At 36.9% G+C, this 23978-nt stretch overlaps 1 protein-coding gene across 1 annotated transcript; it reads right to left on the bottom strand.

Moving 5' to 3' along the window:
* Positions 1-4916: 4916 nt before the first annotated feature.
* LOC126589482 (molybdopterin biosynthesis protein CNX1) lies at positions 4917-12820 on the bottom strand. Its single transcript, XM_050254785.1, has 12 exons — positions 12448-12820; positions 11636-11766; positions 10880-10981; positions 10648-10731; positions 8750-8977; positions 8380-8570; positions 8153-8257; positions 7694-7999; positions 6156-6313; positions 5943-6049; positions 5607-5663; positions 4917-5411 (listed from the first exon to the last, which is right to left on the bottom strand). Exons 1-12 carry the CDS (start codon positions 12764-12766, stop codon positions 5193-5195), a joined length of 2007 nt encoding a protein of 668 aa, XP_050110742.1. The 5' UTR covers positions 12767-12820; the 3' UTR covers positions 4917-5192.
* Positions 12821-23978: the final 11158 nt, after the last annotated feature.

Genomic DNA, 23978 nt, shown 5'->3' with positions numbered 1-23978 from the left:
TAACATAAGATTTTGTGGTATCCACTAGAGTAAATATTTTAAATTGAAGATCGATTCATATAGGGTCAAAAAGTGTAGCTATAAAAAAATCATCAAAATCGAAGTTAAAATAACCGTTAAATCGTGATTTTTCATTGATAACCGTCGAAAAGTTTTGTCCCGTTACTTGATCTTTGAACGTTTGTTTTTTGCGAATTTTGGCGTATGCGATATTGAAGCATATACAAACAAGTGTGACGGTTGGATTGTTGAAATTAGTTTCATAGAATGTGTATCCCATCAAAACCACAAATTCACTAACACTTAAGAGTTTATTCATACTTTCATTAAGTATAACATAAGATTTTGTGGTATTTTGATGACCGTCGAAAAGTTTTGTCCCGTTACTTGATCTCTGAAGGTTTGCCTTTTTCGATTTTTTGGGTATGCGATCTTGAGCATATACAAAGAAGTTTGACGGTTGGATCGTTGAAATTAGTTTCGTAGAATGCTAACACTTAAGAGTTTATTCATACTTTCATTAAGTATAACATGTAAATATTTTAAATCGAAGATTGAATTCATTCATTGTATTCATATAGGGTCAAGGAGTGTAGCTGTAAAAAATCATCAAAATCGAAGTCAAAATAACCGTTAAATCGTGATTTTTCGTTGATAACAGTCAAAAAGTTTTGTACCGTTACTTGATCTCTGAATATAATTTTTTTTGCGATTTTTTGGCGTATGCCATCTTGAAGCATATACAAAAAATGTTTGACGGTTGGATCGTTGAAATTAGCTTCGTAGAATGCGTATCCCAACAAAACGATAGATTCACTAACACTTACAAGTTTATTCATACTTTCATTAAGTATAACATAAGATTTTGTGGTATCCACTAGGGTAAATATTTTAAATTGAAGATCGAATGCATTCATTGTATTCATATAGGGTCAAGGTGTCTAACAATAAAAAATAATCAAAATCGGAGTTAAAATAACCGTTAAATCTTGATTTTTCGTTGGTAACCGTCGAAAAGTTTTGTCCCGTTACTTGGTGTTTGAAAGTTTCTTTTTTGCGATTTTTGGCATATACGATTTTGAAGCATATAGAAACAAGTTTGACGGTTGGATCGTTGAAATTAGTATCTTAGAATGCGTATCCCATCAAAACGATAGATTCACTAACACGTAGAGTTTATTTATACTTTCATTATGTATAACATAAGATTTTGTGGTATCCACTAGCGTAAATGTTTTAAATTGAAGATCGAATTCATTCATTGTATTCATATAGGGTCAAGGTGTGTAGCCGTAAAAAATAATCAAAATCGGAGATAATATAATCTTTAATTCGTGATTTTTCGTTGATAACCATCGAATAGTTTTGTCCCGTTACTTGGTGTCTGAACGTTTGTTTTTTGCGAATTTTGGCATATACTATTTTGAACCATATGCAAAAAAGTTTGATTATTGGATCTTTGAAATTAGTTTCGTAGAATGCATATCTCATTAAAACGATAGATTCACTAAAACTTAGAGTTTATTTATACTTTCATTAAGCATAACATAAGATTTTGTGGTATCCACTAGTGTAAATATTTTAAATTGAAGATCGAATTCATTCATTGTATTCATATAGGGTCAAGGTGTCTAGCTGTAAAAAATAATCAAAATCGGAGTTAAAATAACCGTTAAATCTTGATTTTTCGTTGGTAATCGTCGAAAATTTTGTCCTGTTACTTGGTGTTTGAAAGTTTCTTTTTTGCGATTTTTGGCGTATACGATTTTGAAGCATATAGAAACAAGTTTGACGGTTGGATCGTTGAAATTAGTATCCTAGAATGCGTATCCCATCAAAACGATAGATTCACTAACACTTAGAGTTTATTTATACTTTCATTACGTATAACATAAGATTTTGTGGTATCCACTAGTGTAAATATTTTAAATTGAAGATCGAATTCATTCATTGTATTCATATAGGGTCAAGGATTGTAGTTGTAAAAAATCATCAAAATAGGAGTTAAAATAATTGTGAAATTGTGATTTTTCATTGATAACCGTCGAAAAGTTTTGTCCCCTTACATGGTTTCTGAACGTTTGTTGTTTGCGATTTTTGGCGTATACGATTTTGAACCATATGCAAACAAGTTTGAGTGTTGGATCGTTGAAATTAGTTTCGTAGAATGTATATCCCATCAAAACGATAGATTCACTAACACTTAGAGTTTATTTATACTTTTATTAAGTATAACATAAGATTTTGGGGTATCCACAAGTGTAAATATTTTAAATTGAAGATCAAATTCATTCATTGTATTCATATAGGGTCAATGAGTGTAGCTGGGAAAAATCATCAAAATCGGAGTTAAAATAACCGTTAAATCGTGATTTTTCGTTGATAGTTGTTGAAAAGTTTTGTCCCGTTACTTGATCTCTGAATGTTTGTTTTTTTTTTTTTTTTTTGGTTTATACGATCTTGAAGCATATACAAACAAGTTGACGGTTGGATCGTTGAAATTAGTTTCGTAGAATGCTTAACCCATCAAAACGATAGATTCAGTGACACTTAAGAGTTTATTCACACTTTCATGAAGTATAACATAAGATTTTGTGGTATCCACTAGTGTAAATATTTTATATTGAAGATCGAATTCATTCTTTGTAATCATATAGGGTCAAAGTGTGTAGCCTTAAAAAATAATCAAAACCGGAGATAAAATAACCGTTAAATCCTGATTTTTCGTTGATAACCGTCGAAAAGTTTTGTCCCATTACTTGGTTTTTGAACGTTTGTTTTTTGCGATTTTTAGCGTATACAATTTTGAACCATATGCAAACAAGTTTGACTGTTGGATCGTTGAATGCATATCCCATCAAAACGATAGATTCACTAACACTTAGAGTTTATTTATACTTTCATTAAGTATAACATATGATTTTGTGGTAACCACTAGCGTAAATATTTTAAATTGAAGCTCGAATTCATTTTTTGTATTCATATAGGGTCAAGGTGTTAAGCTGTAAAAAATAATCAAAATCGGAGTAAAAATAACCGTGAAATCTTGATTTTTCGTTGATAACTGTCGAAAAGTTTTGTCCCATTACTTGGTGTCTGAAAGTTTGTTTTTTGCGATTTTTGGCATATACGATTTTGAAGCATATACAAACATGTTTGATGGTTGGATCGTTGAAATTAGTTTCGTAGAATGCGTATCCTATCAAAACGATAGATTCACTAATACTTAGAGTTTATTTATACTTTTATTAAGTATAACATAAGATTTTGTATCCACTAGTGTAAATATTTTAAATTGAATATTGAATTCATTCATTGTATTCATATAGGGTTAAGGAGTGTAGCTGTAAAAAATCATCAAAATTAGTGTTAAACTAACCGTTAAATCGTGATTTTTCATTTATAATTGTCGAAAAGTTTTGTCTCATTACTTGATTTCGGAATGTTTGTTTTTTGCAATATTTGGTGTATGCAATCTCGAAGTGTATACAAACATATTTGACGGTTGGATCGTTGAAACTAGTTTCATAGAATGCGTATCTCATCAAAACAATAGATTCATTAACACTTAAGAGTTCTAGTGTAAATAGTTTAAATTAAAGATCGAGTTCATTCATTGTATTCATATATGGTGTAGCTGTAAAAAATCATCAAAATCGAAGTTGTTGAATTGTGATTTTTTGTTGATAACTGTCGAAACGTTTTGTCTCATTACTTGATCTCTGAATGTTTGTTTTTTGCAATTTTTTGCTGATGCGATCTCAAATTATATACAAACAAGTTTGACAGTTGTATCGTTGAAATTAGTTTTGTAGAATTCGTATCCCATCAAGTGCAATGGTGTGTGTATATATATATATACTTATTTATTAAGTAGATTTAAATTTATTTATTTTGTATGTATAACACTTAAGAAATTGAATGGTATGTATATTTAAGCCGATCCAATGGTCACCAATTTTGAATATTTAATTTAATATGTGTATATATATATATAATTATTATAGTATTTTTTTAGGGTTATAAAATTATAAAATTAATATTTTGCTTATCGTATATCGTGTTACCCACGTGTATACCTGAACCAGCCCGTTATCTTAACAGGTGTTTATCGGGTTACCCGATAACTACCCTATACATTATCGTGTCGACCCGAACACCTATTAATTTCGTGTTGTGTCGTGTCGGGTTATTGGATTGTGTCAGGAATTGCCAGGTTTTTAAACTCACTCTCTCTCTCTCTCTCTCTATCTTTTTCTCTCTCCATAACTGCCAGCATTTTTATTTTTATTTTTATTATGGTTGCATAACTCCTACCAATTAATTTTGGGAGTTTTAACGAAAAGCCCGCGGTACTATTCACTTTAACGAAAAACCACATTTTTACACTAAAAAGTCAAACATGATACTATTCACTTGACCCTTTATTTTGTCTTTATCGTTAAAACTCAAAGTTTTCAAGCCATTTTCATTAGTTTTCCTATTAATTTTTTTTAAACAATATTTAAAAATAAAAATAAAAATAATATTTCTCACACATAGAATGTGACCTTTGCTAATCAAGTATGATTCCTAAGCAAAGACATGTTAACTCTCAAACAAATCAAATATGAATAATTCCATCCAATTTGTCGGATTTACTTAAATCTTCCTAATCCACCTAGGCGCCAAGTCCTAGCCCGCTAGCCGATTAGCTAGCTTCTTTTAGAACCTTATTCACACTATACAAAAACTAAATTTTCATCCATTTATGATTCCTAAGCAGAGACATGTTAACTCAAACAAATCAAATATGAATAATTCCATCCAATGTGACGTATTTACTTACTCGAAGTGGGAGTGGAAATGCAAGGTATGAGTATCAGTGTCATTCTCACTCCTAATATGTCATATGCGTTTTCTAACACGTAAACAAATGAAAAAGTTTGTGAATCTCACATTGTAAAAAAAATTGCATTCTCAATTCGGTATCAATACCAAAAGGAGGTTGTTTATCCCATATCCCAAATATTCGACATAATTCCCTTTTTTCGAAATTTGAATTTGTATAACAAGTACACGAATCTACGCATATCTTTAGCAACCGCATTTTCCCTATCAAGAATAAACTATAAAGGCATACAACAATACCATTATTACATTTGATGAGATGCAGGACAAAATACACTATTACATGCCTTTATTCCTCCGTATTAACGGCAACAAGAACAACCTGGCTCGGTGCCACTAGCTGAGGCCAGCTTATAACTTTGTTCCCACACATCCGTATTTGCCCCTTGTGCGTGAGGGACGTGTTGGGGATGTTTTTCTCTCTTGTCTCCCCTTATCTGCTTTAATCCATGCTTGAGGGCAGGCAACAAAGCCTCCATGCACTCAGCAACCGCGTTTGGATTCCCAGGCATGTTAATGATCTGAATGTATACAGTACGAACAAAGACTACACAATTAGGGAGTCAAACCAAATCATCCATACATTCCAGATGTTTAAAAAACCATATCAATCTATCATCACTGACCGTCGACAATGTTTATGCAACTATATAGTTCACAGTTCCACATCTACTAATGCGAAAGATAAGGAATGCACAACGACATCGTGACCTTACCAGCGATGACCCTCTTATTCCTGCTGCAGAGCGCGAGAGCATAGCAGTTGGTGTCACCTGTCTCAGTTAAGGAAAAATTAGAGTTTAAGCTAAATAAATCTTTGATGTCAATTCATCAGGTGCTTATGTCATTATATAGTTCGCTGTTAAGTATCCGTTAGCTAAGAGCTTTCTGTCATCAAGATTAAGTATTTGTCATTAGGATTACAGAAACCAACCTACACCTTAGAGTTGCACTTAAATACTATGAAAATCACATTCAAGAAATAATCAGCAAGAGAAATAATATTTGAATTCATCATATAGAAGCATATTTTTCCATATATGTTAAGCTACCTTCAAACTCTCTTGCATCATGACATGAAGAAGACCAGGTGTTTCTTTCTCAATCAACTCTTTGGTTGCTTCCGGGGTTACATCTCGTGGGGTGAAGCCAGTACCACCTAAATTTGAGAACATAAAATTACTTCAGAAGAATTCAACAAAACTGTATTAAAGAGGTGCTAGTTCATCGAAAGAAACAAGCCCACTAAAAAGCAAGAAAATCACCGAGGGTGAGGATGAGATCCATTTGCTCAATATCACTCCATCTATGTAGAACATCCTTTATTTTGCTTACATCATCCGCAACCACAGCTGTTGAAACAACCCTAGCTCCCCCCAACGTTTCTGAACAGGAATTTACAACAGAAACTGCCCTTGGACCACTGCAAAACAAGACACAACAAAGAAATACTCATAGATGAATGCAGAATGCACAAACACGAAGAAGATCCATGTAATATGTTCAAATACATTCTTATAAGGAACAGAAATTCAAAAAATTTAACCAAACATAAGGTTGCAACCTTTTCAGCACATCTTGCTGAGAAAGATATAATTCAATGTTATGTGGAGTCTACTTTCAGATACATGAACAGCATACAACTCTCCATTGCACTGCACTCTCCAAGAGTGCTTGTTCCATGATTAGAGTGTTTACTAACCACAGGAGGACTTTATATACACAGGAACAAGAAGTTAAAGCGAAGGGTTCATTATAATGTTGCAAAGCATAGAGTGCATCTCATGTTGCACTTTGACAAGGAGCAATATCAGCTTTGCGTTGTTTCTTTGGCATCTATTAAGTGACCTCCTTGAAACAACCATTCAAAAAGGAGTATCTAGATGCATTTGAGTTCAATTATGGTCTACCTAAGACAGAAAACTGTAAAGAACTATTTCGTACATTGAGCAACCCTAGAAACCCCCCAAGCCCCCTGGAAAAGCACCTTGTGGTTGAGAGCCAATGCCAGAAGAGTAATGAATCGACTAATTTCTGTCCAAAAGTGAAGTCATTGATTTTTCTAAAATGAATTTTCCAGCAATTTTAAAAGAGATTCAGCTGTGAGAAACAGCTCCTACATAATATTTTGCACAGCATTCACCTTTTCCATATCAAACTTTGATAATGAGGAACATCAAATGTGCTGTCGTTCTAGCATCTACAAATTGCCCTCATGTAACCAAAAACTCAAAAAGGCGTATGTTGATGCGACTAGATTAACTGAAATTCTTGACCGAAGACTTGGTTCACAACTTATCAGGAAACAAAGAGTAAAAAAGCAATTGCATTTGGATAAATTTTTTCTCGGGAGCATTTGACTTCAAGATATTTAAACACATATTTAGGTTAAACAAAATATGTTAGACTCAGGTAAGTTTACAAAACTACTACGAGACAGGGAAACAAACTTTTATGGGGAGATCGTGAAGAAGGCGTATGTTGATACAATTAGTGTAATTGAGTACTCATTCTTAAGGTCCTAGTAGCATATTATGAGTTAGGGAAAGTTTACAAAACATGTTAGACAAAATATGTTAGACTCGAGTAAGTTTACAAAACTACTATGAGGTATGGAAACAAACTTTAATGAGGAGATCATAAACTTTCACCATGTGGAAAGTACTACAAAAATTATCTCATTTTACAGAACATAAAAAGTTTCATGTTCACAAGGTCGTTAAATGAGGTTGAGCTTTGCAGCCCTTAAGATAATATATGGACACATATATATGTACTATGTGTGTTGGTAAGAATACCATACCTTCTATCAGGCCCAGCCCCTGATGCAACAGTATCACTCACTGTAAGAATTGCTACTCTAACCCCGGCATCCTGAGACTCAGCTACAGTTCTTTCTTGCAGTATAAATCTTTGGAAAGGTGATGCTGAATTAGGTGACGAGGAACTTTCGCAAATAGCATTGCTTATATCAGAAATAATGATGGCTGGCACAGAAGTCCCAGCTGCTATTACACTGCCTGTTGCTGGCAACTCCAACAAAGCATTAGCAGACTTCATACTTAAAATCCGACTGCTCCTCTGGTGGCCAGTACTCTCAGCAACAAAGCTGAAAAGAAAAATAGAAAGAGTTTTTCCCTTAATGTAAACAGAGGATTAAAACATATAAAAAACAATGATTTGGCATATAGGGAAAAAGGTATTTTGACTCTGAAAGGAACTAGACAAGACACCTACATGACAAGTTCCTTAAACAACTTACCCAGGATATCCCAATCCATCATTTAACTCCCATCCAATGATAGCACGATGAAATTCTGGGCGTGCAGGATCTGTCTTTAAAGGCTGACGAAGACGAGCATGCACTCTATACATAGAAATTTAAAAAGTAAGGTGGGAGAGAGAGAGAGAGAGAGAGAGAGAGAGAGAGAGAGAGAGAGAGAGAGAGAGAGAGAGAGAGAGAGAGAGAGCTTCAGAAGTTTCAGCAACCTCAAAAGGTGAGGATTTTTCCATCCAGCAAGACGGCGGATGGTAGGGACCACAAATACATGGAAGCAGACAAGACAGCTAACTGGATTTCCAGGCAACCCGAATGCAAAAATTCTTTTCATTGGCATATTCTCTTCAGGTCTGGAATTGATCTCCGCAAAATTTAAAGGCTTTCCTGGTTTCATCCAAACCTGAAGAGCTGGTTAAATTCTAAACTAACATTATATATTATGTTCTATAACAATATCAAACCACCTTTCAGTTCAATACATCATCACAATTGGAATTTGGTTCCTATTTCCTACACCCATCGTACAAGGAAATATAGAGTGAGAGAAAACATATGAGAATGACTGCAGATTAAGCCCACCTTACTAAAATGCACTGTCCCTCTCCTTTGAAATAGTGGTTTGACATAGTCCCTGTCTCCCATGGAAACACCTCCAGACGTAAGAATAACATCAACTCCAGCAGAAATGGCAGTATTGATGATATTCTCCAGTACTTCTTCATCATCTCTAGCAATACCTAGGTCAAGAACTTTGCAATGATGCTGTAGTGAAGCTGCCAGTATCATAGCGCGGTTGGAGTCCCTAATCTGCACAAGAACTGCATCAGCCTACTCTGTATTCTTACCACATGTGAAGTAGCAGCATCATTGATAACGGTACTGCCAATACAATTGCAAACACTACTTTTAACAACAGACTAAAACACCTACCCTTGTCTTGTAATGTGATGAGACACGGGTAGGGTATGACTCTGTGAACCAAAGCAAAGGACACAATGATGAATAAGTAGGGTTAATTACACTAACACCCCTTGAGGTTTATTGAGTTTTCACAAAAACCCCTCACGTTTGAGACATTACACTAACACCCCTTCAAGTTTTAATTCACTTTCACATAACCCCTTCAGTCAAAATTCTGCTAATAAATTGACAACTTACCCTTATAATTAATTACTTGAACAATAAAGAAAGTCTTTATAATTATATAGAAAAGAAAATATTCAACAACAACAACAAAGCCTTTTCCCATTAAGTGGGGTCGGCTGTATGAATCCTAGAACGCCATTGCGCTCAGTTTTGTTTCACGTCTTCACTTAGATCCAAGTACTCTAAAGTCTTTTCTTAGAGTTTCTTCCATAGAAAAGAAAATATTAAAAAAAATAAATAAACATTAAAAAAGGGAGGGGAAGGATGCCCTATGAATGAGGGCTAGCGTCCTCAAAGCATGTTCGAGTCTTTGTGCTTTTGAACAAGGAAAGCAAATCCATGCCTGTACCATCAAGTATGCGTTCAGTCTTGTAGTACCAATTAGAAGTGCTCTTTCAACCATGTATGCAAAGTGTGGGAATTTGGAAGACAACAGTTTGGTGTGTAGGAGGATGCCAACGAGGGATATAGTAACTTGGAATGCAATGATATCAGGGCTTTCACAAAATGGGAGGGGCATCAAGGCTCTACAAGCATAGACGTTATGAACTTTATTACGTTATTCAGCAGGTAAAAGCAACTGTCTGCTTATTTTTTGGTTCGAAAGAATAGAATTAGACCAAAATACAAGAAATTTCATTACAAGTTGCAAATTCAGTTGATTCATCTTGCGCCTTTTGACTTGTTTTGGCATATCAAAGTAATTTTTCATGAAACTGAAATTTTGTTGCTGTTAATTATTTTCTTATGGATGCAAGCAGAATGCTTATGAAGTAGAATCCCATTGTTCATAAGCATTCTTAGCAGGGAAAAAGAAGATGAAGATAATGAGACTATTTTAATGTTTAATTTATTTTTTGTATAAATTATAAAGATTTTTTTTATTGTTTAAGTATTAGTTATAAGGGTAAAGTTGTCAATTTATTAGCATAATTTTGACTAAAGGGGTTATGTGAAAGTGAATTAAAACGTGAGGGGGTGTTAGTGTAATGTCTCAAAATTGATGGGGTTTTGTGAAAACTCAATAAACTTCAGGGGGTGTTAGTGTAATTAACCTTGAATAAGTATGAATTCGTGGAACATTGAATTAATAATACCTAAGAATCAGAGGTTTTAAGCTTTGTTGAATATTTTTCTACCATTTTCTCCTGACTAACAATGGTCTAGAACTTACATTAGCACCTGAACCATGCACGACTTTTTAAAACTAGATTGGCCACTCGCACACTGTTATTTTTGTACTACAAAGTGAAGGACCTTAAACATGTGCACGGGGAGAGAGAGAGAGAGAGAGAGAGAGAGAGAGAGAAGATTTCAGTAGCTTACAGTACCTGGCCACGATTTAAACAACCTGTCATTGGCTCCACGAGTTCATCTCCTGTGGAAAGCACACCAATTGTTGGAGTTGGATATACCTACATGACATTTGGCTCTCAGTGTCAATCTATTATTATTATTATTATTTTATAAGGAACAAAAGTTCATTCCTAAACAAATGGAAAATATACGGCATAGTTGCTCTCAGTAACAAATTACTAAGCACAACATTAATTCTTTTACTACCTTCACCATTGTCACTCCTACAGTGGCAAGCAAACCAATTTCTGAAGCACCAATTCTTTGCCCAGATGTCAATACTACAGCATCTGCTTCAATGTCACAACCCTTGCAAACAAATTTTTGAATGAGCTTTCAAAACTTCATTAGATTAAACAAGTACGAGAACTGTAAGTTTGCGAAATAGATTCTTTTTTTTTCCCCTTATAGAACATGACTGACAAAAGGTACAAATGAAGATATCCATCATGGAACAATGCTAAATATAGTCGCTTATGCAATTGTAGGTGCACACTCTCCCTTTACTGCCCTCGATGTGATTTAATAGTTCTAAGAAACTCTCTCCAAATTCCAGTTTTGATCCTCTGTCAAACCCATAAAGCATTATGGCCATCTTTTTCCAATTAATAAATGGGAACTATGCACACAGACCAGGTTGTCTTCAGTCAAGTTTACTTTTCGTATTTGGGAATTTTGGTTGCACGATTAGTTTTAGCATCCTGGTGTAATGTAGCCTTCATTGGGTTCTAGGTGAGACCCCTAGGAGACCTTTGTTAAATTCTAAGGTATTGCTCTTCTTTCTCTACTTCCTATTTTTGCTCCACCAGTGATCCAACCTATTTCAAGTAATAGGTACTTTATGCAAGAAACAAAAATGTATTAATACAAAGGTGCAGTACATAGGAGGACGAGACATTCTCAAATGAAAAGGAAGAAACCCAAACAAAAATGTTAATCAACCATCAAAGGATGACATCATACCACCGGACGAATATCTACTCCTTTGCTTGTTTGTATCAATATTCTTACTTGCCCTGAATCAAGTGAATGCTCTTCAATTTCTTCAGTGTCCTCAACTTGTACCACTGCATCGGCACCATCAGGTATTGGTCCTAAAACAATGCACACCGGGAGAACGGATTAAAGGCAAAAAGACTAATACGTCGAGACCAAAAACCTACGGAAAGAAAAGCTAGTGATCGCTAGGGTTATAAACTACTGTATACGACAGAAAATTCTGACGAGTACAAATTTCATTAATGTCCAGAGTTTTGGACTATAGGAAACACGGTTCCTAGTACTAGGCTGGGCGATCATGATGCACAAATGGTTTGTTGGCTTGATATTCTCCAAGGATGATGGGTAGTGACTGTAGGAAGTTTGCGAGTTCATTTTGTTTGGTGTCTAGGACTGGATTGGATAACTCACTTTATTCAAGGTATGTTGGACGAAGAAATGATAAAAAATATGTCCAACTTGAACGTAGAAGATGGATATTCGTCAAGGAAACTTTTCCATTCCAATCCCACCTCCCCAAACACAAAATGATAGGATTAGAAGAGATAAAAATTTCCTAATGTCTACTCGCCTTATAATCCCCTCAGAATAAACAAAATCATTCACCTCTACTTTCAATATACCTCGAAGTTTACTAGTTACTCAATCCAATCCAATCCAATCCAATCCTATCCTATCCTATCCTATCCTATCCTATCCTATAATACAAACATTTGTAAAGCATCCATCCGAATAACTGAGACTGCCAAATTAATTCAAAATATTTATTATGTTACCTCCAGTGGTAACATAGGCTACAGTTCCAGGAGTGACGGTGATGCCAAGTCCATCGTTGCCAGCTCTTGACTCAGCGATTACAGGATACTCGCCTGGCCCATCCGAAGCTACCACCGCATACCCATCCTTCACCGACGCAGGGTAAGGCGGCAGAGGTTCACGCGCGCGAATGTCCTCCGCCAGCACCTTCCCAGCCGCATCGTGGAGGGGCACAGTGACAGGCGGCAGCCGCTGGACCACTCTCAGAACTGTTTCGAGAGCGTCTTCTGCTGAGATCACCGTGCCTTTCCTGCTGTCCTCTCTCGCCGTCTCCTCCATCGTCAACTGTGACTCTTTAGCCAAGGGTTCCCCCCACCAACCTGGTTTTAATGAAAATGTCATATTAGGATTCACTCTTACTCATTAGGATTTTTTTGGAGTGAAAAGTCTGAAATGGATAAAAAAAATTCTTTATTTACTATTTTGTAATCATTCCATTCATCATTTACATTTTTGGTGCTATAATGAAATATTCTTCACTTATGCTACTTCTCATCTTTTGCTTATCCGCTATCAGCTCTTTTATGTTTCTATTATATTGTCGATATTGTGCGGTTCTTCTTTTATCAAATTGTTTCATTATTGTTCATTTTCGTCTTTTAATTCTACTTCTCTTTCACTATTTTCTTTTATCTTGTAATAGGTTTTTAAAGTTTCGTCTTTAAAATTTTGAAACTTTTAGTAAGATTGGTGACAGACATTTGTCTTGCTGTAAATATACTTTTCTTCTTCTACTACTACTTGACACACCCCGATTCAGAGGATGCGCGTGAACCCGTGCCCTTCTTGGCGCGTGGGGGCGCGTGGCAAGCCTAAAAATTATTTTAAAAATATCACGACTTCCGTGACGTCGAGTAGGTCACTGTGGTATATTCATATACCCAAATTGAGCACCGTATGAGAAATTATTACGAAATGTTGGTGATGTGCTTTAAATAATGTTATTTTAGTTGTTTCGCATATAGGTGACACGTATCCCGAGGACAAGCGCATCCAGGGACGTCACGGGGGCTACGACCCATCGACTTACCAGTGAGTGGGCAGTTTTGTTTTCGTATTACCTATATACTATTGTTTTTCCTAGAAAATGCATTTATATGAAAATATGTTTTTAAATGCCATGCATAGAATTATTTGAAGAAAATATGAATTGTTATATGAATTATATGATTGATATATGATGCATACATGTGCATGGTGCTGTGGAGGCACAGGTAAGTCAGGTGAGTTCATTATTCATTGAATTGTTTGATGTTGAGACGTTTTAAGCTCATAACTTGCACCCTAGGTGTTAGTGCTTATATTATTCACCACACCGCACGCTCGCCTTGGATCAAAGTAGGTGGATGTCGTACAGACCATGTGAGGGTTCCGACATGCTAGTCGTATAGATCACTAGGTGTGATTCCGACTAGTGGGTGACCTTAGTTATGCGCGCTGATGATTGATGAGAGAAGCACTAGAGCGTATTTTTACACCTTTCATCGTACATACTACCTTACGTAGTTCCGAGTGATGTGCAGAGTAGGGCCGTATAGGTCACTGTGGTGACTCCAGCTGAGTGGGATATTGAGCTATAGAATTAATCGTATAGGACCAACTGCAGGGTCTCCGATTGATTCCTTATTTCACTTGATTTATATTTTGATTCATGGCATGGCATATTTTTTTTTCTTGAAAAATGTTAAAGACTTGGGATTTGAGTTTTGAGATTACATATGGTTTTATATATACTATTTTCTGGGAAAGTATACAGGTTTTACGGTGAGGGGTTAGAAATGTTTTAAATGAAATGTTTTGAGAAATATTTGGTTTTACTGACCCACTCATCTTTGTTTTGCGCCCCTCCAGGTTCTAGTTAGCGGTTGGTGACTCTTGAGGTCTTTTTCCGGCATTCTGACAGACTCTTGACATGTAGGACTCACCTGAGGGTGATGTACTTTTATTTTAGTCCTACTTGACTGCACTTAAACCTATGCTCTGAATTTATGTGTTTACTTATAACTCGTCCTGTTATTCTAGTAGGTTATTCTACTAGAGTTTGGTTTGAATTCCTTCTTATGTTTGTTATTGTTTCGCTTCCGTGTCGCACTTATGGTTACGTCACGCTCACGTGATGGCCAACACGCCTGGATCCTCTGGATCGGGGTGTGTCACTACTGATATCATATCATACTCACTCATCTAAAGCTAACATCTAGACTCTTCGATATCTCAAAATATTTTGTTGTGAAGAGTTCATACATAGGGTGATATAGAAAACAGCCTAAAAGATCTTTTTTCATGGCTAAATGCCCAGCTTCTTTCTTGTGCATATGCATATACCAATCTGGAGGACTGCTGTTAAAACTTATACAAATTTCTTTCCAAACTTCTAAATAATCTTCTGCTACTTTCTTAAGCTTAGCAGGGAATAATTCTAATTAGGAACTATGGTTAATAAATATTTTATCAAGATAACCAAATTCTAATACTAAGGTTGGGTTAACGTCTACTACATTATTCTTTTCTTTATGCTCAAAACTAAAAGGTCATGGTCTAGTCTCTTACATTAATCCTAGCCAAAGGTATACTAACCTCTGGTTTACAATTACAATTCTCTGTACTATCAGAAAGACATGGTATGACACACCCCGACCTAAATTGAGGTGTGCTGGCCGTCACCCTCACGCCTCAATTTAGGTCGGGGTGTGTCAATTTGGTATCAAAGCCAATCCTTGGCCGGAAGTGTGCCGACGAGGATGTCAAGCCACTAAGGGGGGTGGATTGTAACATCCCACATCGCCCAGGGGAGTGGATCCTGTAAGCCTTATATGTATATTCCCATCTCTACCTAGTACGAGGCCTTTTGGGAGCTCACTGGCTTCGGGTTCCATCGGAACTCCGAAGTTAAGCGAGTTCGCGTGAGAGCAATCCCATGATAGGTGACCCACTGGGAAGTTCTCATGTGAGTTCCCAAAAACAAAACCGTGAGGGTGTGGTCGGGGCCCAAAGCGGACAGTATCGTACTATGGTGGAGTCAAGCTCAGGATGTGGTGAGGGTCTGGGTCGGGATATGACATGGTAGATATATCTTTATAATATTATCAATCCTTGATTTTGGATCAAAGATGGACTAATACAGAGCACATTGTAACCGTAATTGAAGTTCCTACATGGATTGTGATGCTCTTTTCAGGATATCATATTGCATGTCTAATGACAATATTCTTAATTTTGCTTTTGGTATTTCTTCTAACAAAATATTATCACTTATCAATTCTAATAGTAAGGTCTTAAGAAACCTTTCATGCTTTTGTTGTTTATCTTCTTCGGTCTGATGCTACTCCATTTCAATATCTTCTTCTAAAAACTCAATTCTGATCTCTCCCTCTTTAATGGGCTCATTAGTCTCTTGTTCTTTATTGGTGGGTTCAATAACCTCTTTTTTTTATTCTTATGTTGATCACATTCTATGCCAATTTTTAGTTACTTGCCTTTTGCAACATTCTAAGATATTGGAGTTTTTGCTTTGATAAATTGGTTAATCAATGCCATGTGATCTCTAGGAAGTGTTTGGAGACTATTTTCAAGAGAATGAATATGGTGCTGGCTTTAATGAAAATTAAATTTAAAACTAGCAAACTCTTGATCTAAGGCTCTAATAATTTTCTCATGTCCTAACCTCATGCCTAGCTATTTATCTGGATGTTTGAAAAGTTATTGTCTAAGAGAATCTGTTGCCTATCAGTGAGTCCTAGTACCCTTGTCCTATACCTCAAAGTTTTATTTTTTTTTATTCCTTCAATTATAGTGCTATTAAAGTCAAAGGTGAGTATTGGTGGTGATGCTGCTCTACTTATGCTATTTTGAAATCTAGTAAATGGTGGAGGCCCATGGTGCATCTTATGCTATTGAAAGTTACTCTTATAATTTGTGGTCTTCTGTTATTTGAAGATTATGGTCCACGATAGTCGTTATTTGAGGATGATGGTCCATGATATTCCATTATTGTTCAATAAACAAGTCTTGATAAGATATTAGCTAGTATATTATCACTACCTTTAATATGTTCAAAAATTGGCTTAGAACCATTCCCCGTAAATGAATCAATAAAATTGACACATCTTCAGGCTATCTATTTGTTAGTATGTTTCTTATTGTAATGCGAAATTATATTTTGAAAATCTGTTCTTACTGTAATTACTTCATAATGTAAAAATAAAGAAAATGCTCCAAGTGAATTAATTATTCCTAAAATTTTTAGATTTGTTATTGTTAGAAATTTAATAAGATTTTTTTTTAAATATTAAATTTCTAAATTGAAGGGAAATAAGAAAATTGTCCATTGGTGGGTCAATAATCCTACGGTACAAAACCTCAATCGGAAAGGTATTGCAACTTTCCAGGAAGTTGTATATGGATTGATGACTTCTCTTGTGAAAAGTTACAATCAAATTTTGATTAATTAATTCAATGGACAAAGGAGCGGTGTCCCTGACTTGATTATGGAGTGAGGCATCATTGCATCTGTTTACCCAAAAGATGCATTGGTTATATGTTCAAATTTAGGCACACTCTTTCCGAAGGGGCTCATTAGCATCCATAAATAAAGCAATCATCCTGCATCATACATTCATTCCATCCACTGCATCTCAACTACCAAATAGAAAGATATTAGAATTTCATCCCATTCATGAGAGAGTTTCCTGCATAATCTGGTTCGAGGATCCTTGTGAATTGAAGTGCTGCTTTCACAAGGAAGTGGAGTCATTGTATCTTGGGAGGCAAGCGCGGGTAACCATTAGCACATGTGTGGGGCGTAATTCGTCTTAAGGTCAGAGCGTCCAACGCTTGCCTCGACTTAATTAAGGTTCTTCTAAACTTATTTAATTTTGTATGCAAGTTCCATTATAATTATTGTTTAACAGCAAATTAGCACTATATTTCCAACAAACTTAAGACGAATTATCTGTGATATTTGCTATTAAAGTGTTAATATATGTTTTAAGTTTCTGTGTTCTTCTATCAATCAGAATAGACTGCAGTTTTGTTTGGTTTATAATTGTGAATCACTCTGTTCGATGCTTTTCCATTAATTCTATTTTAAATGTTGTTTGTTTGATAAATTCCGTATAAATGTTAGAAACCTTCAAAGCAATTAACGTGTTGAACCTTCTTTTCAAATAAGCAAATCCTCTTTTCCTTTTAATAGCCACATGTGTCATCTTGTGTTTCTTATTACCTTTTGTTAATTTAGTTTGACAAGTTTCATAACTAATCAGCATCTCTATAATTTGTTTTGTTAGTTATATAATCGGTTACGGTGGTTTGGACATGTGCAAAGAAGGCCTACTGACGCTTCGGTTAGAAGATGCGACTACGGGACAGAGGTTCAGGGTCGAAGGGGTAGAGGAAGACCTAGGAAAACTTTGTAAGAGACTCTAAGAAAAGACTTAGAGTACTTGGATCTAACGGAGGACATGACATAGGATCGAGCACAATGGCGTTCTAAGATTCATATAGCCGACCCGACTCAGTGACTTGGATTTTTCAAGTCTCCAATCGAGAAGTTTTCCCCACTCGGGAAATTAAGGGAACACTACCTCAACCTACATGCTCCACTCACAAAGCTTCAACATACAAGCTTCAACAAAAGAAAAATTCAAAGAACTTAGTGAAGAAGGCTTTGGTGTATTTAACATAATACGTTGAAATGAAACAAAGCTTATTTATTGATATCTCTAAGAAGTTACAAATATGTACATATACACGAGTCAAAATAAACAAACAAGAGGGAGCCTTCACAAAGGTTGCTTAGGAGAAGTCTCAGCAGTCGGCAGAGCCCCAGAAAGAGAAGGCACCGGAGGGGGATCATTCGGAGCCTCAGTACTGGACAGCACCCTAGAAGGAGGAGGCATCGGAGGTTGATCATTTGGAGCTTCATTACGCGGTACAGCCCGAGAAGACGAAGGCAATAAATGCCTTTGGAACAAACCCACAAACCTCTGATGATCATGTAAAATCTGACCATCAGATTCCTTCATCTGGTCAAGCTTCCTCTTCATGTTTGTAGCATAGTCATGTGCGAGCCGGTGCAACTGTTTATTCTCATGCTTGAGCCCTCTAATCTCTTGTTTGAGACTCATCATTTCAGCCGCCAATGATTCAACTTGGCGGATTTGAGCAAATAGGCGTTGGGCCATATTAGACACATAACCTGCACACTGAACACTGAGAGCCAGAGAATCCTTAACAGCCAACTCATCAGACCGTTTGGAAAGTAGTTTGTTATCTTTGGGAGTGAGAAGGTTCCTGGCCACCACCGCAGCGGTCATATCATTCTTCATCACGGAATCCCCAACAGTAAGAGGACCAGTAGGGGATATGAAGAATGGGCGCCATATGTTGTCTGGAGAAGGCGTGGCTGCCTTTTCAACAAGGTTCAAGTCAAAACGACGGTCAGAGGGGCCAGACATTTTCAAAGGTGTTGAAGAGAAAAGAGGTCGGACAAATCAAGATCTTAGAAATGCAAGAATGGAGCTTCTACGGGTGGAGATTCAAGTGTGCTTTGGAACTTAATACCAGCCTCTATAAAAATCTGCACTCGATGGAGCTTCAGAAATCGAAGAGGCGCCTGCCCAGAAATCGAAAAGGCGTTTGCTTTCTCAAAAGTTGGGCTGCTCAAAGACCACGAAGGTCGATCGCAAAAATCGAAGAGGCGCTTGCTTTCTCAAAAGCTGGGCTTCTCAGAGACCACGAGGGCCGATCTCAGAAATCGAAGAGGCACCTGCTTTTTCAGCCTTGTCAACACCCGTCACATGCACACTCAACTTTGCGAAAATTACGGGCATTCTGTCGAAGATTTCTGGTGAAGTAGAAAGCACGTGAATGTTACTGTTCAATCATCCACTTTCCACACTCAACATCAGCTCACGGGTACCACAGATAACTTTGCCAAAAATCTCTGACAAAGTTTAGACACGTGAAGCTTGCAGCTCCCATTACATCGCTATGACCAAGAAGGGTAAAAGAATAGCAAAGAAACGGCACTAACAAAGTTTAGACACATAAATTTTGAAGGTCTAGCTACCATATTATTACCCACAAGGGTAAAGGAACAGGACCACTGCTGGATAATTGGAAAGTCCCTGTGTGTCAACCTCTGTGCTCCGTGGCAAGGTAGACTAGCTAACAGGCCTAACCTTTACTCACATTCGAGAAAACACTCCCAACAAGATTGCTTGCTTCAAGATCGAAGAGGCACCGTCCTCCGAATCTCGAGAGCCAGACTCCCAACATGATTACTTTCTCAAAAAACGACGAGACACCGTTATTCGAATCTCGAGCGCCAGACTCCTAGCAGGATTGCTTTATCAAAAATCGAAGAGGCACCATTCTCCGAATCTCGAGAGAAAGATCCCCGACAGGATTGCTTGTTCGAAAACCAAAGAGGAACCGCTTTCTCAACTTCGAGAGCCCTTTAGATAAAGCTTGTCTGTAATCCTCACACCGCTTTCTCAACTTCGAGAGCCAGATCTCCTTGGATAAAGCTTGTCTGTAATCTTCACACGTAACATCAGCTTTCCAGATACCACAGACCACTTTTTCAAAGTGCTCTGACAGAGTTAAAACACGTGAAGCTGGCAGCTCCCACTACCGTGCTATGACCAAGCAGGGTAAAAGAATAATATTACTCATTCTTGTTAGGGAGACTCCTATATATGTCGACCTTCATCCTTAGCGGACAGGCAGACCTGCAAAAATGCTCAACCCTTCCTCATATCTGAGAGGGCACTCCCAACGAAGCCTCTCGAAATACTCAGCTTTCTTTCCCCCTGAGAATACCTCTGTAAACAAGCTACACCAGAGCAAGAATATCTCATATCATCAGGGTTAAAAGAAAGAGTATCCCATATCATGCTTTTTCCCTGTCTTTTCCTTTGGCCTTGTTCTTACCTGCAAGACAAGGAGAAAGAGAGCAATCAGTCAGCACTTGGAATCAAGCTTCCAGTCCGGAACTGACTGCCTGGAACCCCATTGCTCTCGAGTACTCATCTTCAACATCTTATGCTTCCCGAGAAGATACCACATCTGCCTGAGGAACAAATAGGGCAAGTGAGAAGGATACAAGGAAGCATGTGGAGACAAGCGCAACAGAACACGTGCCGATACATCCACTACTTTGTCAACAGCAAAAGTATCCTATATCAGCAGGGTCGAACGTACTCTACATTTGATGGACTTATTTTGACCCTCAAATTCTTCAGTCGGCCTTATACTCTGGCGGAAACAAGAAAACCCTCCAGCCCAGTTCAAGAATAAGCCTGTGGAAAGTTACTTCTTCAAAAGCAAAAGTATCTCATATCACATTTTCTCCTTTTCTTCTCTTTATCCTTCATGCTACCTGCAAGATAAGGAGAAGGATAACAATCAGCCGGAACTCGAAATCAAACTTCTGATCTGTGACTGATTGCTTGGAGCTCTAATTGCTTACCTTGTCTGTCACCTCTTTTAGCAGATCCCCTAGCTCGGCGACTTGGGGGACTCCTACTACATGGTTTGTATCGCGCTTGACCAAGCCTGAAACTACAAGTAAGCGTCAAGTGAAATTGATACATTACCTTGTGCATCTCCACCAGTTAAAGATACCACCCTTGGAGGGAGGAAGAGTACTTCCAAAGAAGATGCCACATCTACCTATGAGACAGATAAGGCAAGTGAAGACGACACCACACTTCGGTACTTAAAAGTTTCGTGATTACGAGATCATTCTTCCACAATATTTCCTAATGTCATTTGTACTAAATCATTCACTTGTACTCACTAAAGGAGAGCTTGAACCTATATACTGTGTAAACCCTTCACAATTAATGAGAACTCCTTTACTCCGTGGACGTAGCCAATCTGGGTGAACCACATACATCTTGTGTTTGCTTCCTGTCTCTATCCATTTACATACTTATCCACACTAATGACCGGAGCAATCTAGCGAAGATCACAAACTTTATATTTAAGATGATATTCTTTGGTGTATGCTTTTCGCAAACGATATAGTGTTGATAGATGAAACGCAGGAAGGGGTAAACGCGAAGCTTAACCTTTGGAGAGATGTGTGGGCACACGAGAAAGGATAAGATTAGGAATGAGGATATCCGAGGTAAAGTAGGAGTAGCCGAAATTGAAGGAAAGAGGAGAGAAAATCGGTTACGGTGGTTTGGACATGTGCAAAGAAGGCCTACTGACATTCCGGTTCGAAGATGTGACCACGGGACAGAGGTTCAGGGCCGAAGGGGTAGAGGAAGACCTAGGAAAACTTTGGAAGAGACTCTAAGAAAAGACTTAGAGTACTTGGATCTAACGGAAGACATGACACAAAACCGAGCGCAATGGCGTTCTAGGATTCATATAGCCGACCCCACTTAGTGGGAAAAGGCTTTGTTGTTGTTGTTGTTGTTGTAGTTATATAATCAGTAGCTTTATATGCTTTGAACTTCTATCAAGTTGTCTAGTTTTTGGCTTTATTTTATACAGTATTAATTTTAAGTTTGACATTGTAAAGTAAGATAAAAAAGGTCGAAAGTATCTCAGAAGGCTAGTGCCCTTGCCAATACAAAATTACAAATGCTTTTGTTGTTGCTGCTCGGCACTATGCAGATTTTAACTTATCTGCTGTCGTGTCTGAAGTCAATTTGGTGAGCAATACTAGTATACTAGAGCATGGTGGGTGGATATTGGATATTCGAGCCTTATGTCACATATGTTCTGACAGGAACATGTTCTCTACCTATGAAGAAAACGATAATAGTGAGCATTTGTTTATGGGAAATTCTCCCACCTCCAAAGTTGAAGGCCAAGCGAGCGTGGTTTTGAAAATGACATCTAGGAAGGAAGTCACTCTTAATAAAGTGCTTCATGTTCCTGACATTCAGAAGAACTTGGTTTCTGAATCGCTGCTTAGTAAGAATGGGTTCAAAATAGTTTTTAAGTTTGATAAGTTTCTACTCTCCAAGAATGGGTGGAGAAAGGGTATCTTATTGATGGTATGTTCAAGATTAATACAATGGCTGTTGTACCCAAAGTTAATAATAATACAATTAGTTTTGCTTGTATGATTGAGTCATCACATTTATGGCATGGTAGATTGGAACATGTTAATTATGAAAAATTACGTAAATTTATTAACATGGAACTAATAACATTGATTATACTAAGAAATGTGAAATTTGTGTTGAAGCAAAACTAACAAGATTGTCATTCCATTCCTTAGAAAGAAGTACAAAACCTTTAGAGCTAATTCAAACTGATATATGTGATTTAAAAAGTTTATACAAATTAGAGGTGGTAAAAAGTATTTTATTACTTTTATAGATGATTGTACAAGATATTGTCAAATATTTTTCCTCAGGAGTAAAGATGAGGCAATATAAATGTTTAAACATTACAAGAATGAAGTTGAGAATCTAACTCAACAAAAAAATAAAGGTACTAAGAGGTGGTGAATATGAATCATTTTTTGGTGTATTTTGTTCCCAACACGGAATTATTCATCAAACTACAGCTCCTTATTCACCTCAGCAAAATGGTATTGCTGAACGCAAGAACCGAACTTTTAAAGAAATGATGAATGCTCTTTTGGTAAGTTCTAGGGCACCCCAAAATTTGTGGGGAGAGGCATTGCTTTCTGCAAATCATATTCACAACAAGTTGCCTCATAAATATCTAATAATGTGGGGATGTCTAACAAAGGTGGCGGTCCCAAACCCCAAAAGGGTTAAGATAGGATCAAAGACCATTGATTGTATCTTTATTGGTTATGCTATTAACAATAGTGCATATAGTTTTCTTGTACACAAGTCTGATATATCGGATGTACATGTGAATACAATTATTGAATCTAGAAGTGCATCATTCTTTGACAATGTGTTTCTTTACAAAGATGCACAAGAAAGAAGTTCTCTTAAAAGAACTTTTGATACTGTTAGTAATAACTAGAAATTACGCCCGCGAGTTGTTGCGGGAACCAAATGTTTCAAGCGTAATCGGATGAATAAAACACATTTAAGTTGAATAAATTCAACACAATTATGAACAAACAGAGGGATACATGAGCGAATGAGGTCGATATGATAAGCAATTTTTCTTTTATAAACATTCAAGTGAACATGCATATAAACACATTGTACAATGAAACATCCACACTGGAATAGGGGATCCTTCAATGTTATGAAACATCCACACTGATCCTAAAACTACAAATGTAATCACCGAACATTGTAAAGTAATCATCTCTGATACAGCATTTGCATATTTGCCTTCTCTCATCCCCTTCACATATATACTAAACCATTTTTGTGCACTACAAATTTGAGAAATAATCAAGTCGGACTCTGCCATGCAAATGGTTTGTTCCACTTCTTTTCTCCAGTTCCCAAACTATAGATACGACCATAATAAAACATACATGGCCCTCACACAGTGCAGCCCCCTAGCAATCTAACAAAGAGAGAGA

The sequence above is a fragment of the Malus sylvestris genome, chromosome 11 (assembly GCF_916048215.2).
Source record: "Malus sylvestris chromosome 11, drMalSylv7.2, whole genome shotgun sequence".
NCBI lineage: Eukaryota > Viridiplantae > Streptophyta > Magnoliopsida > Rosales > Rosaceae > Malus > Malus sylvestris.
The sequence above is the reverse complement of the archived record's forward strand: the minus strand, read 5'-3'. Positions and strand labels throughout refer to the sequence as shown.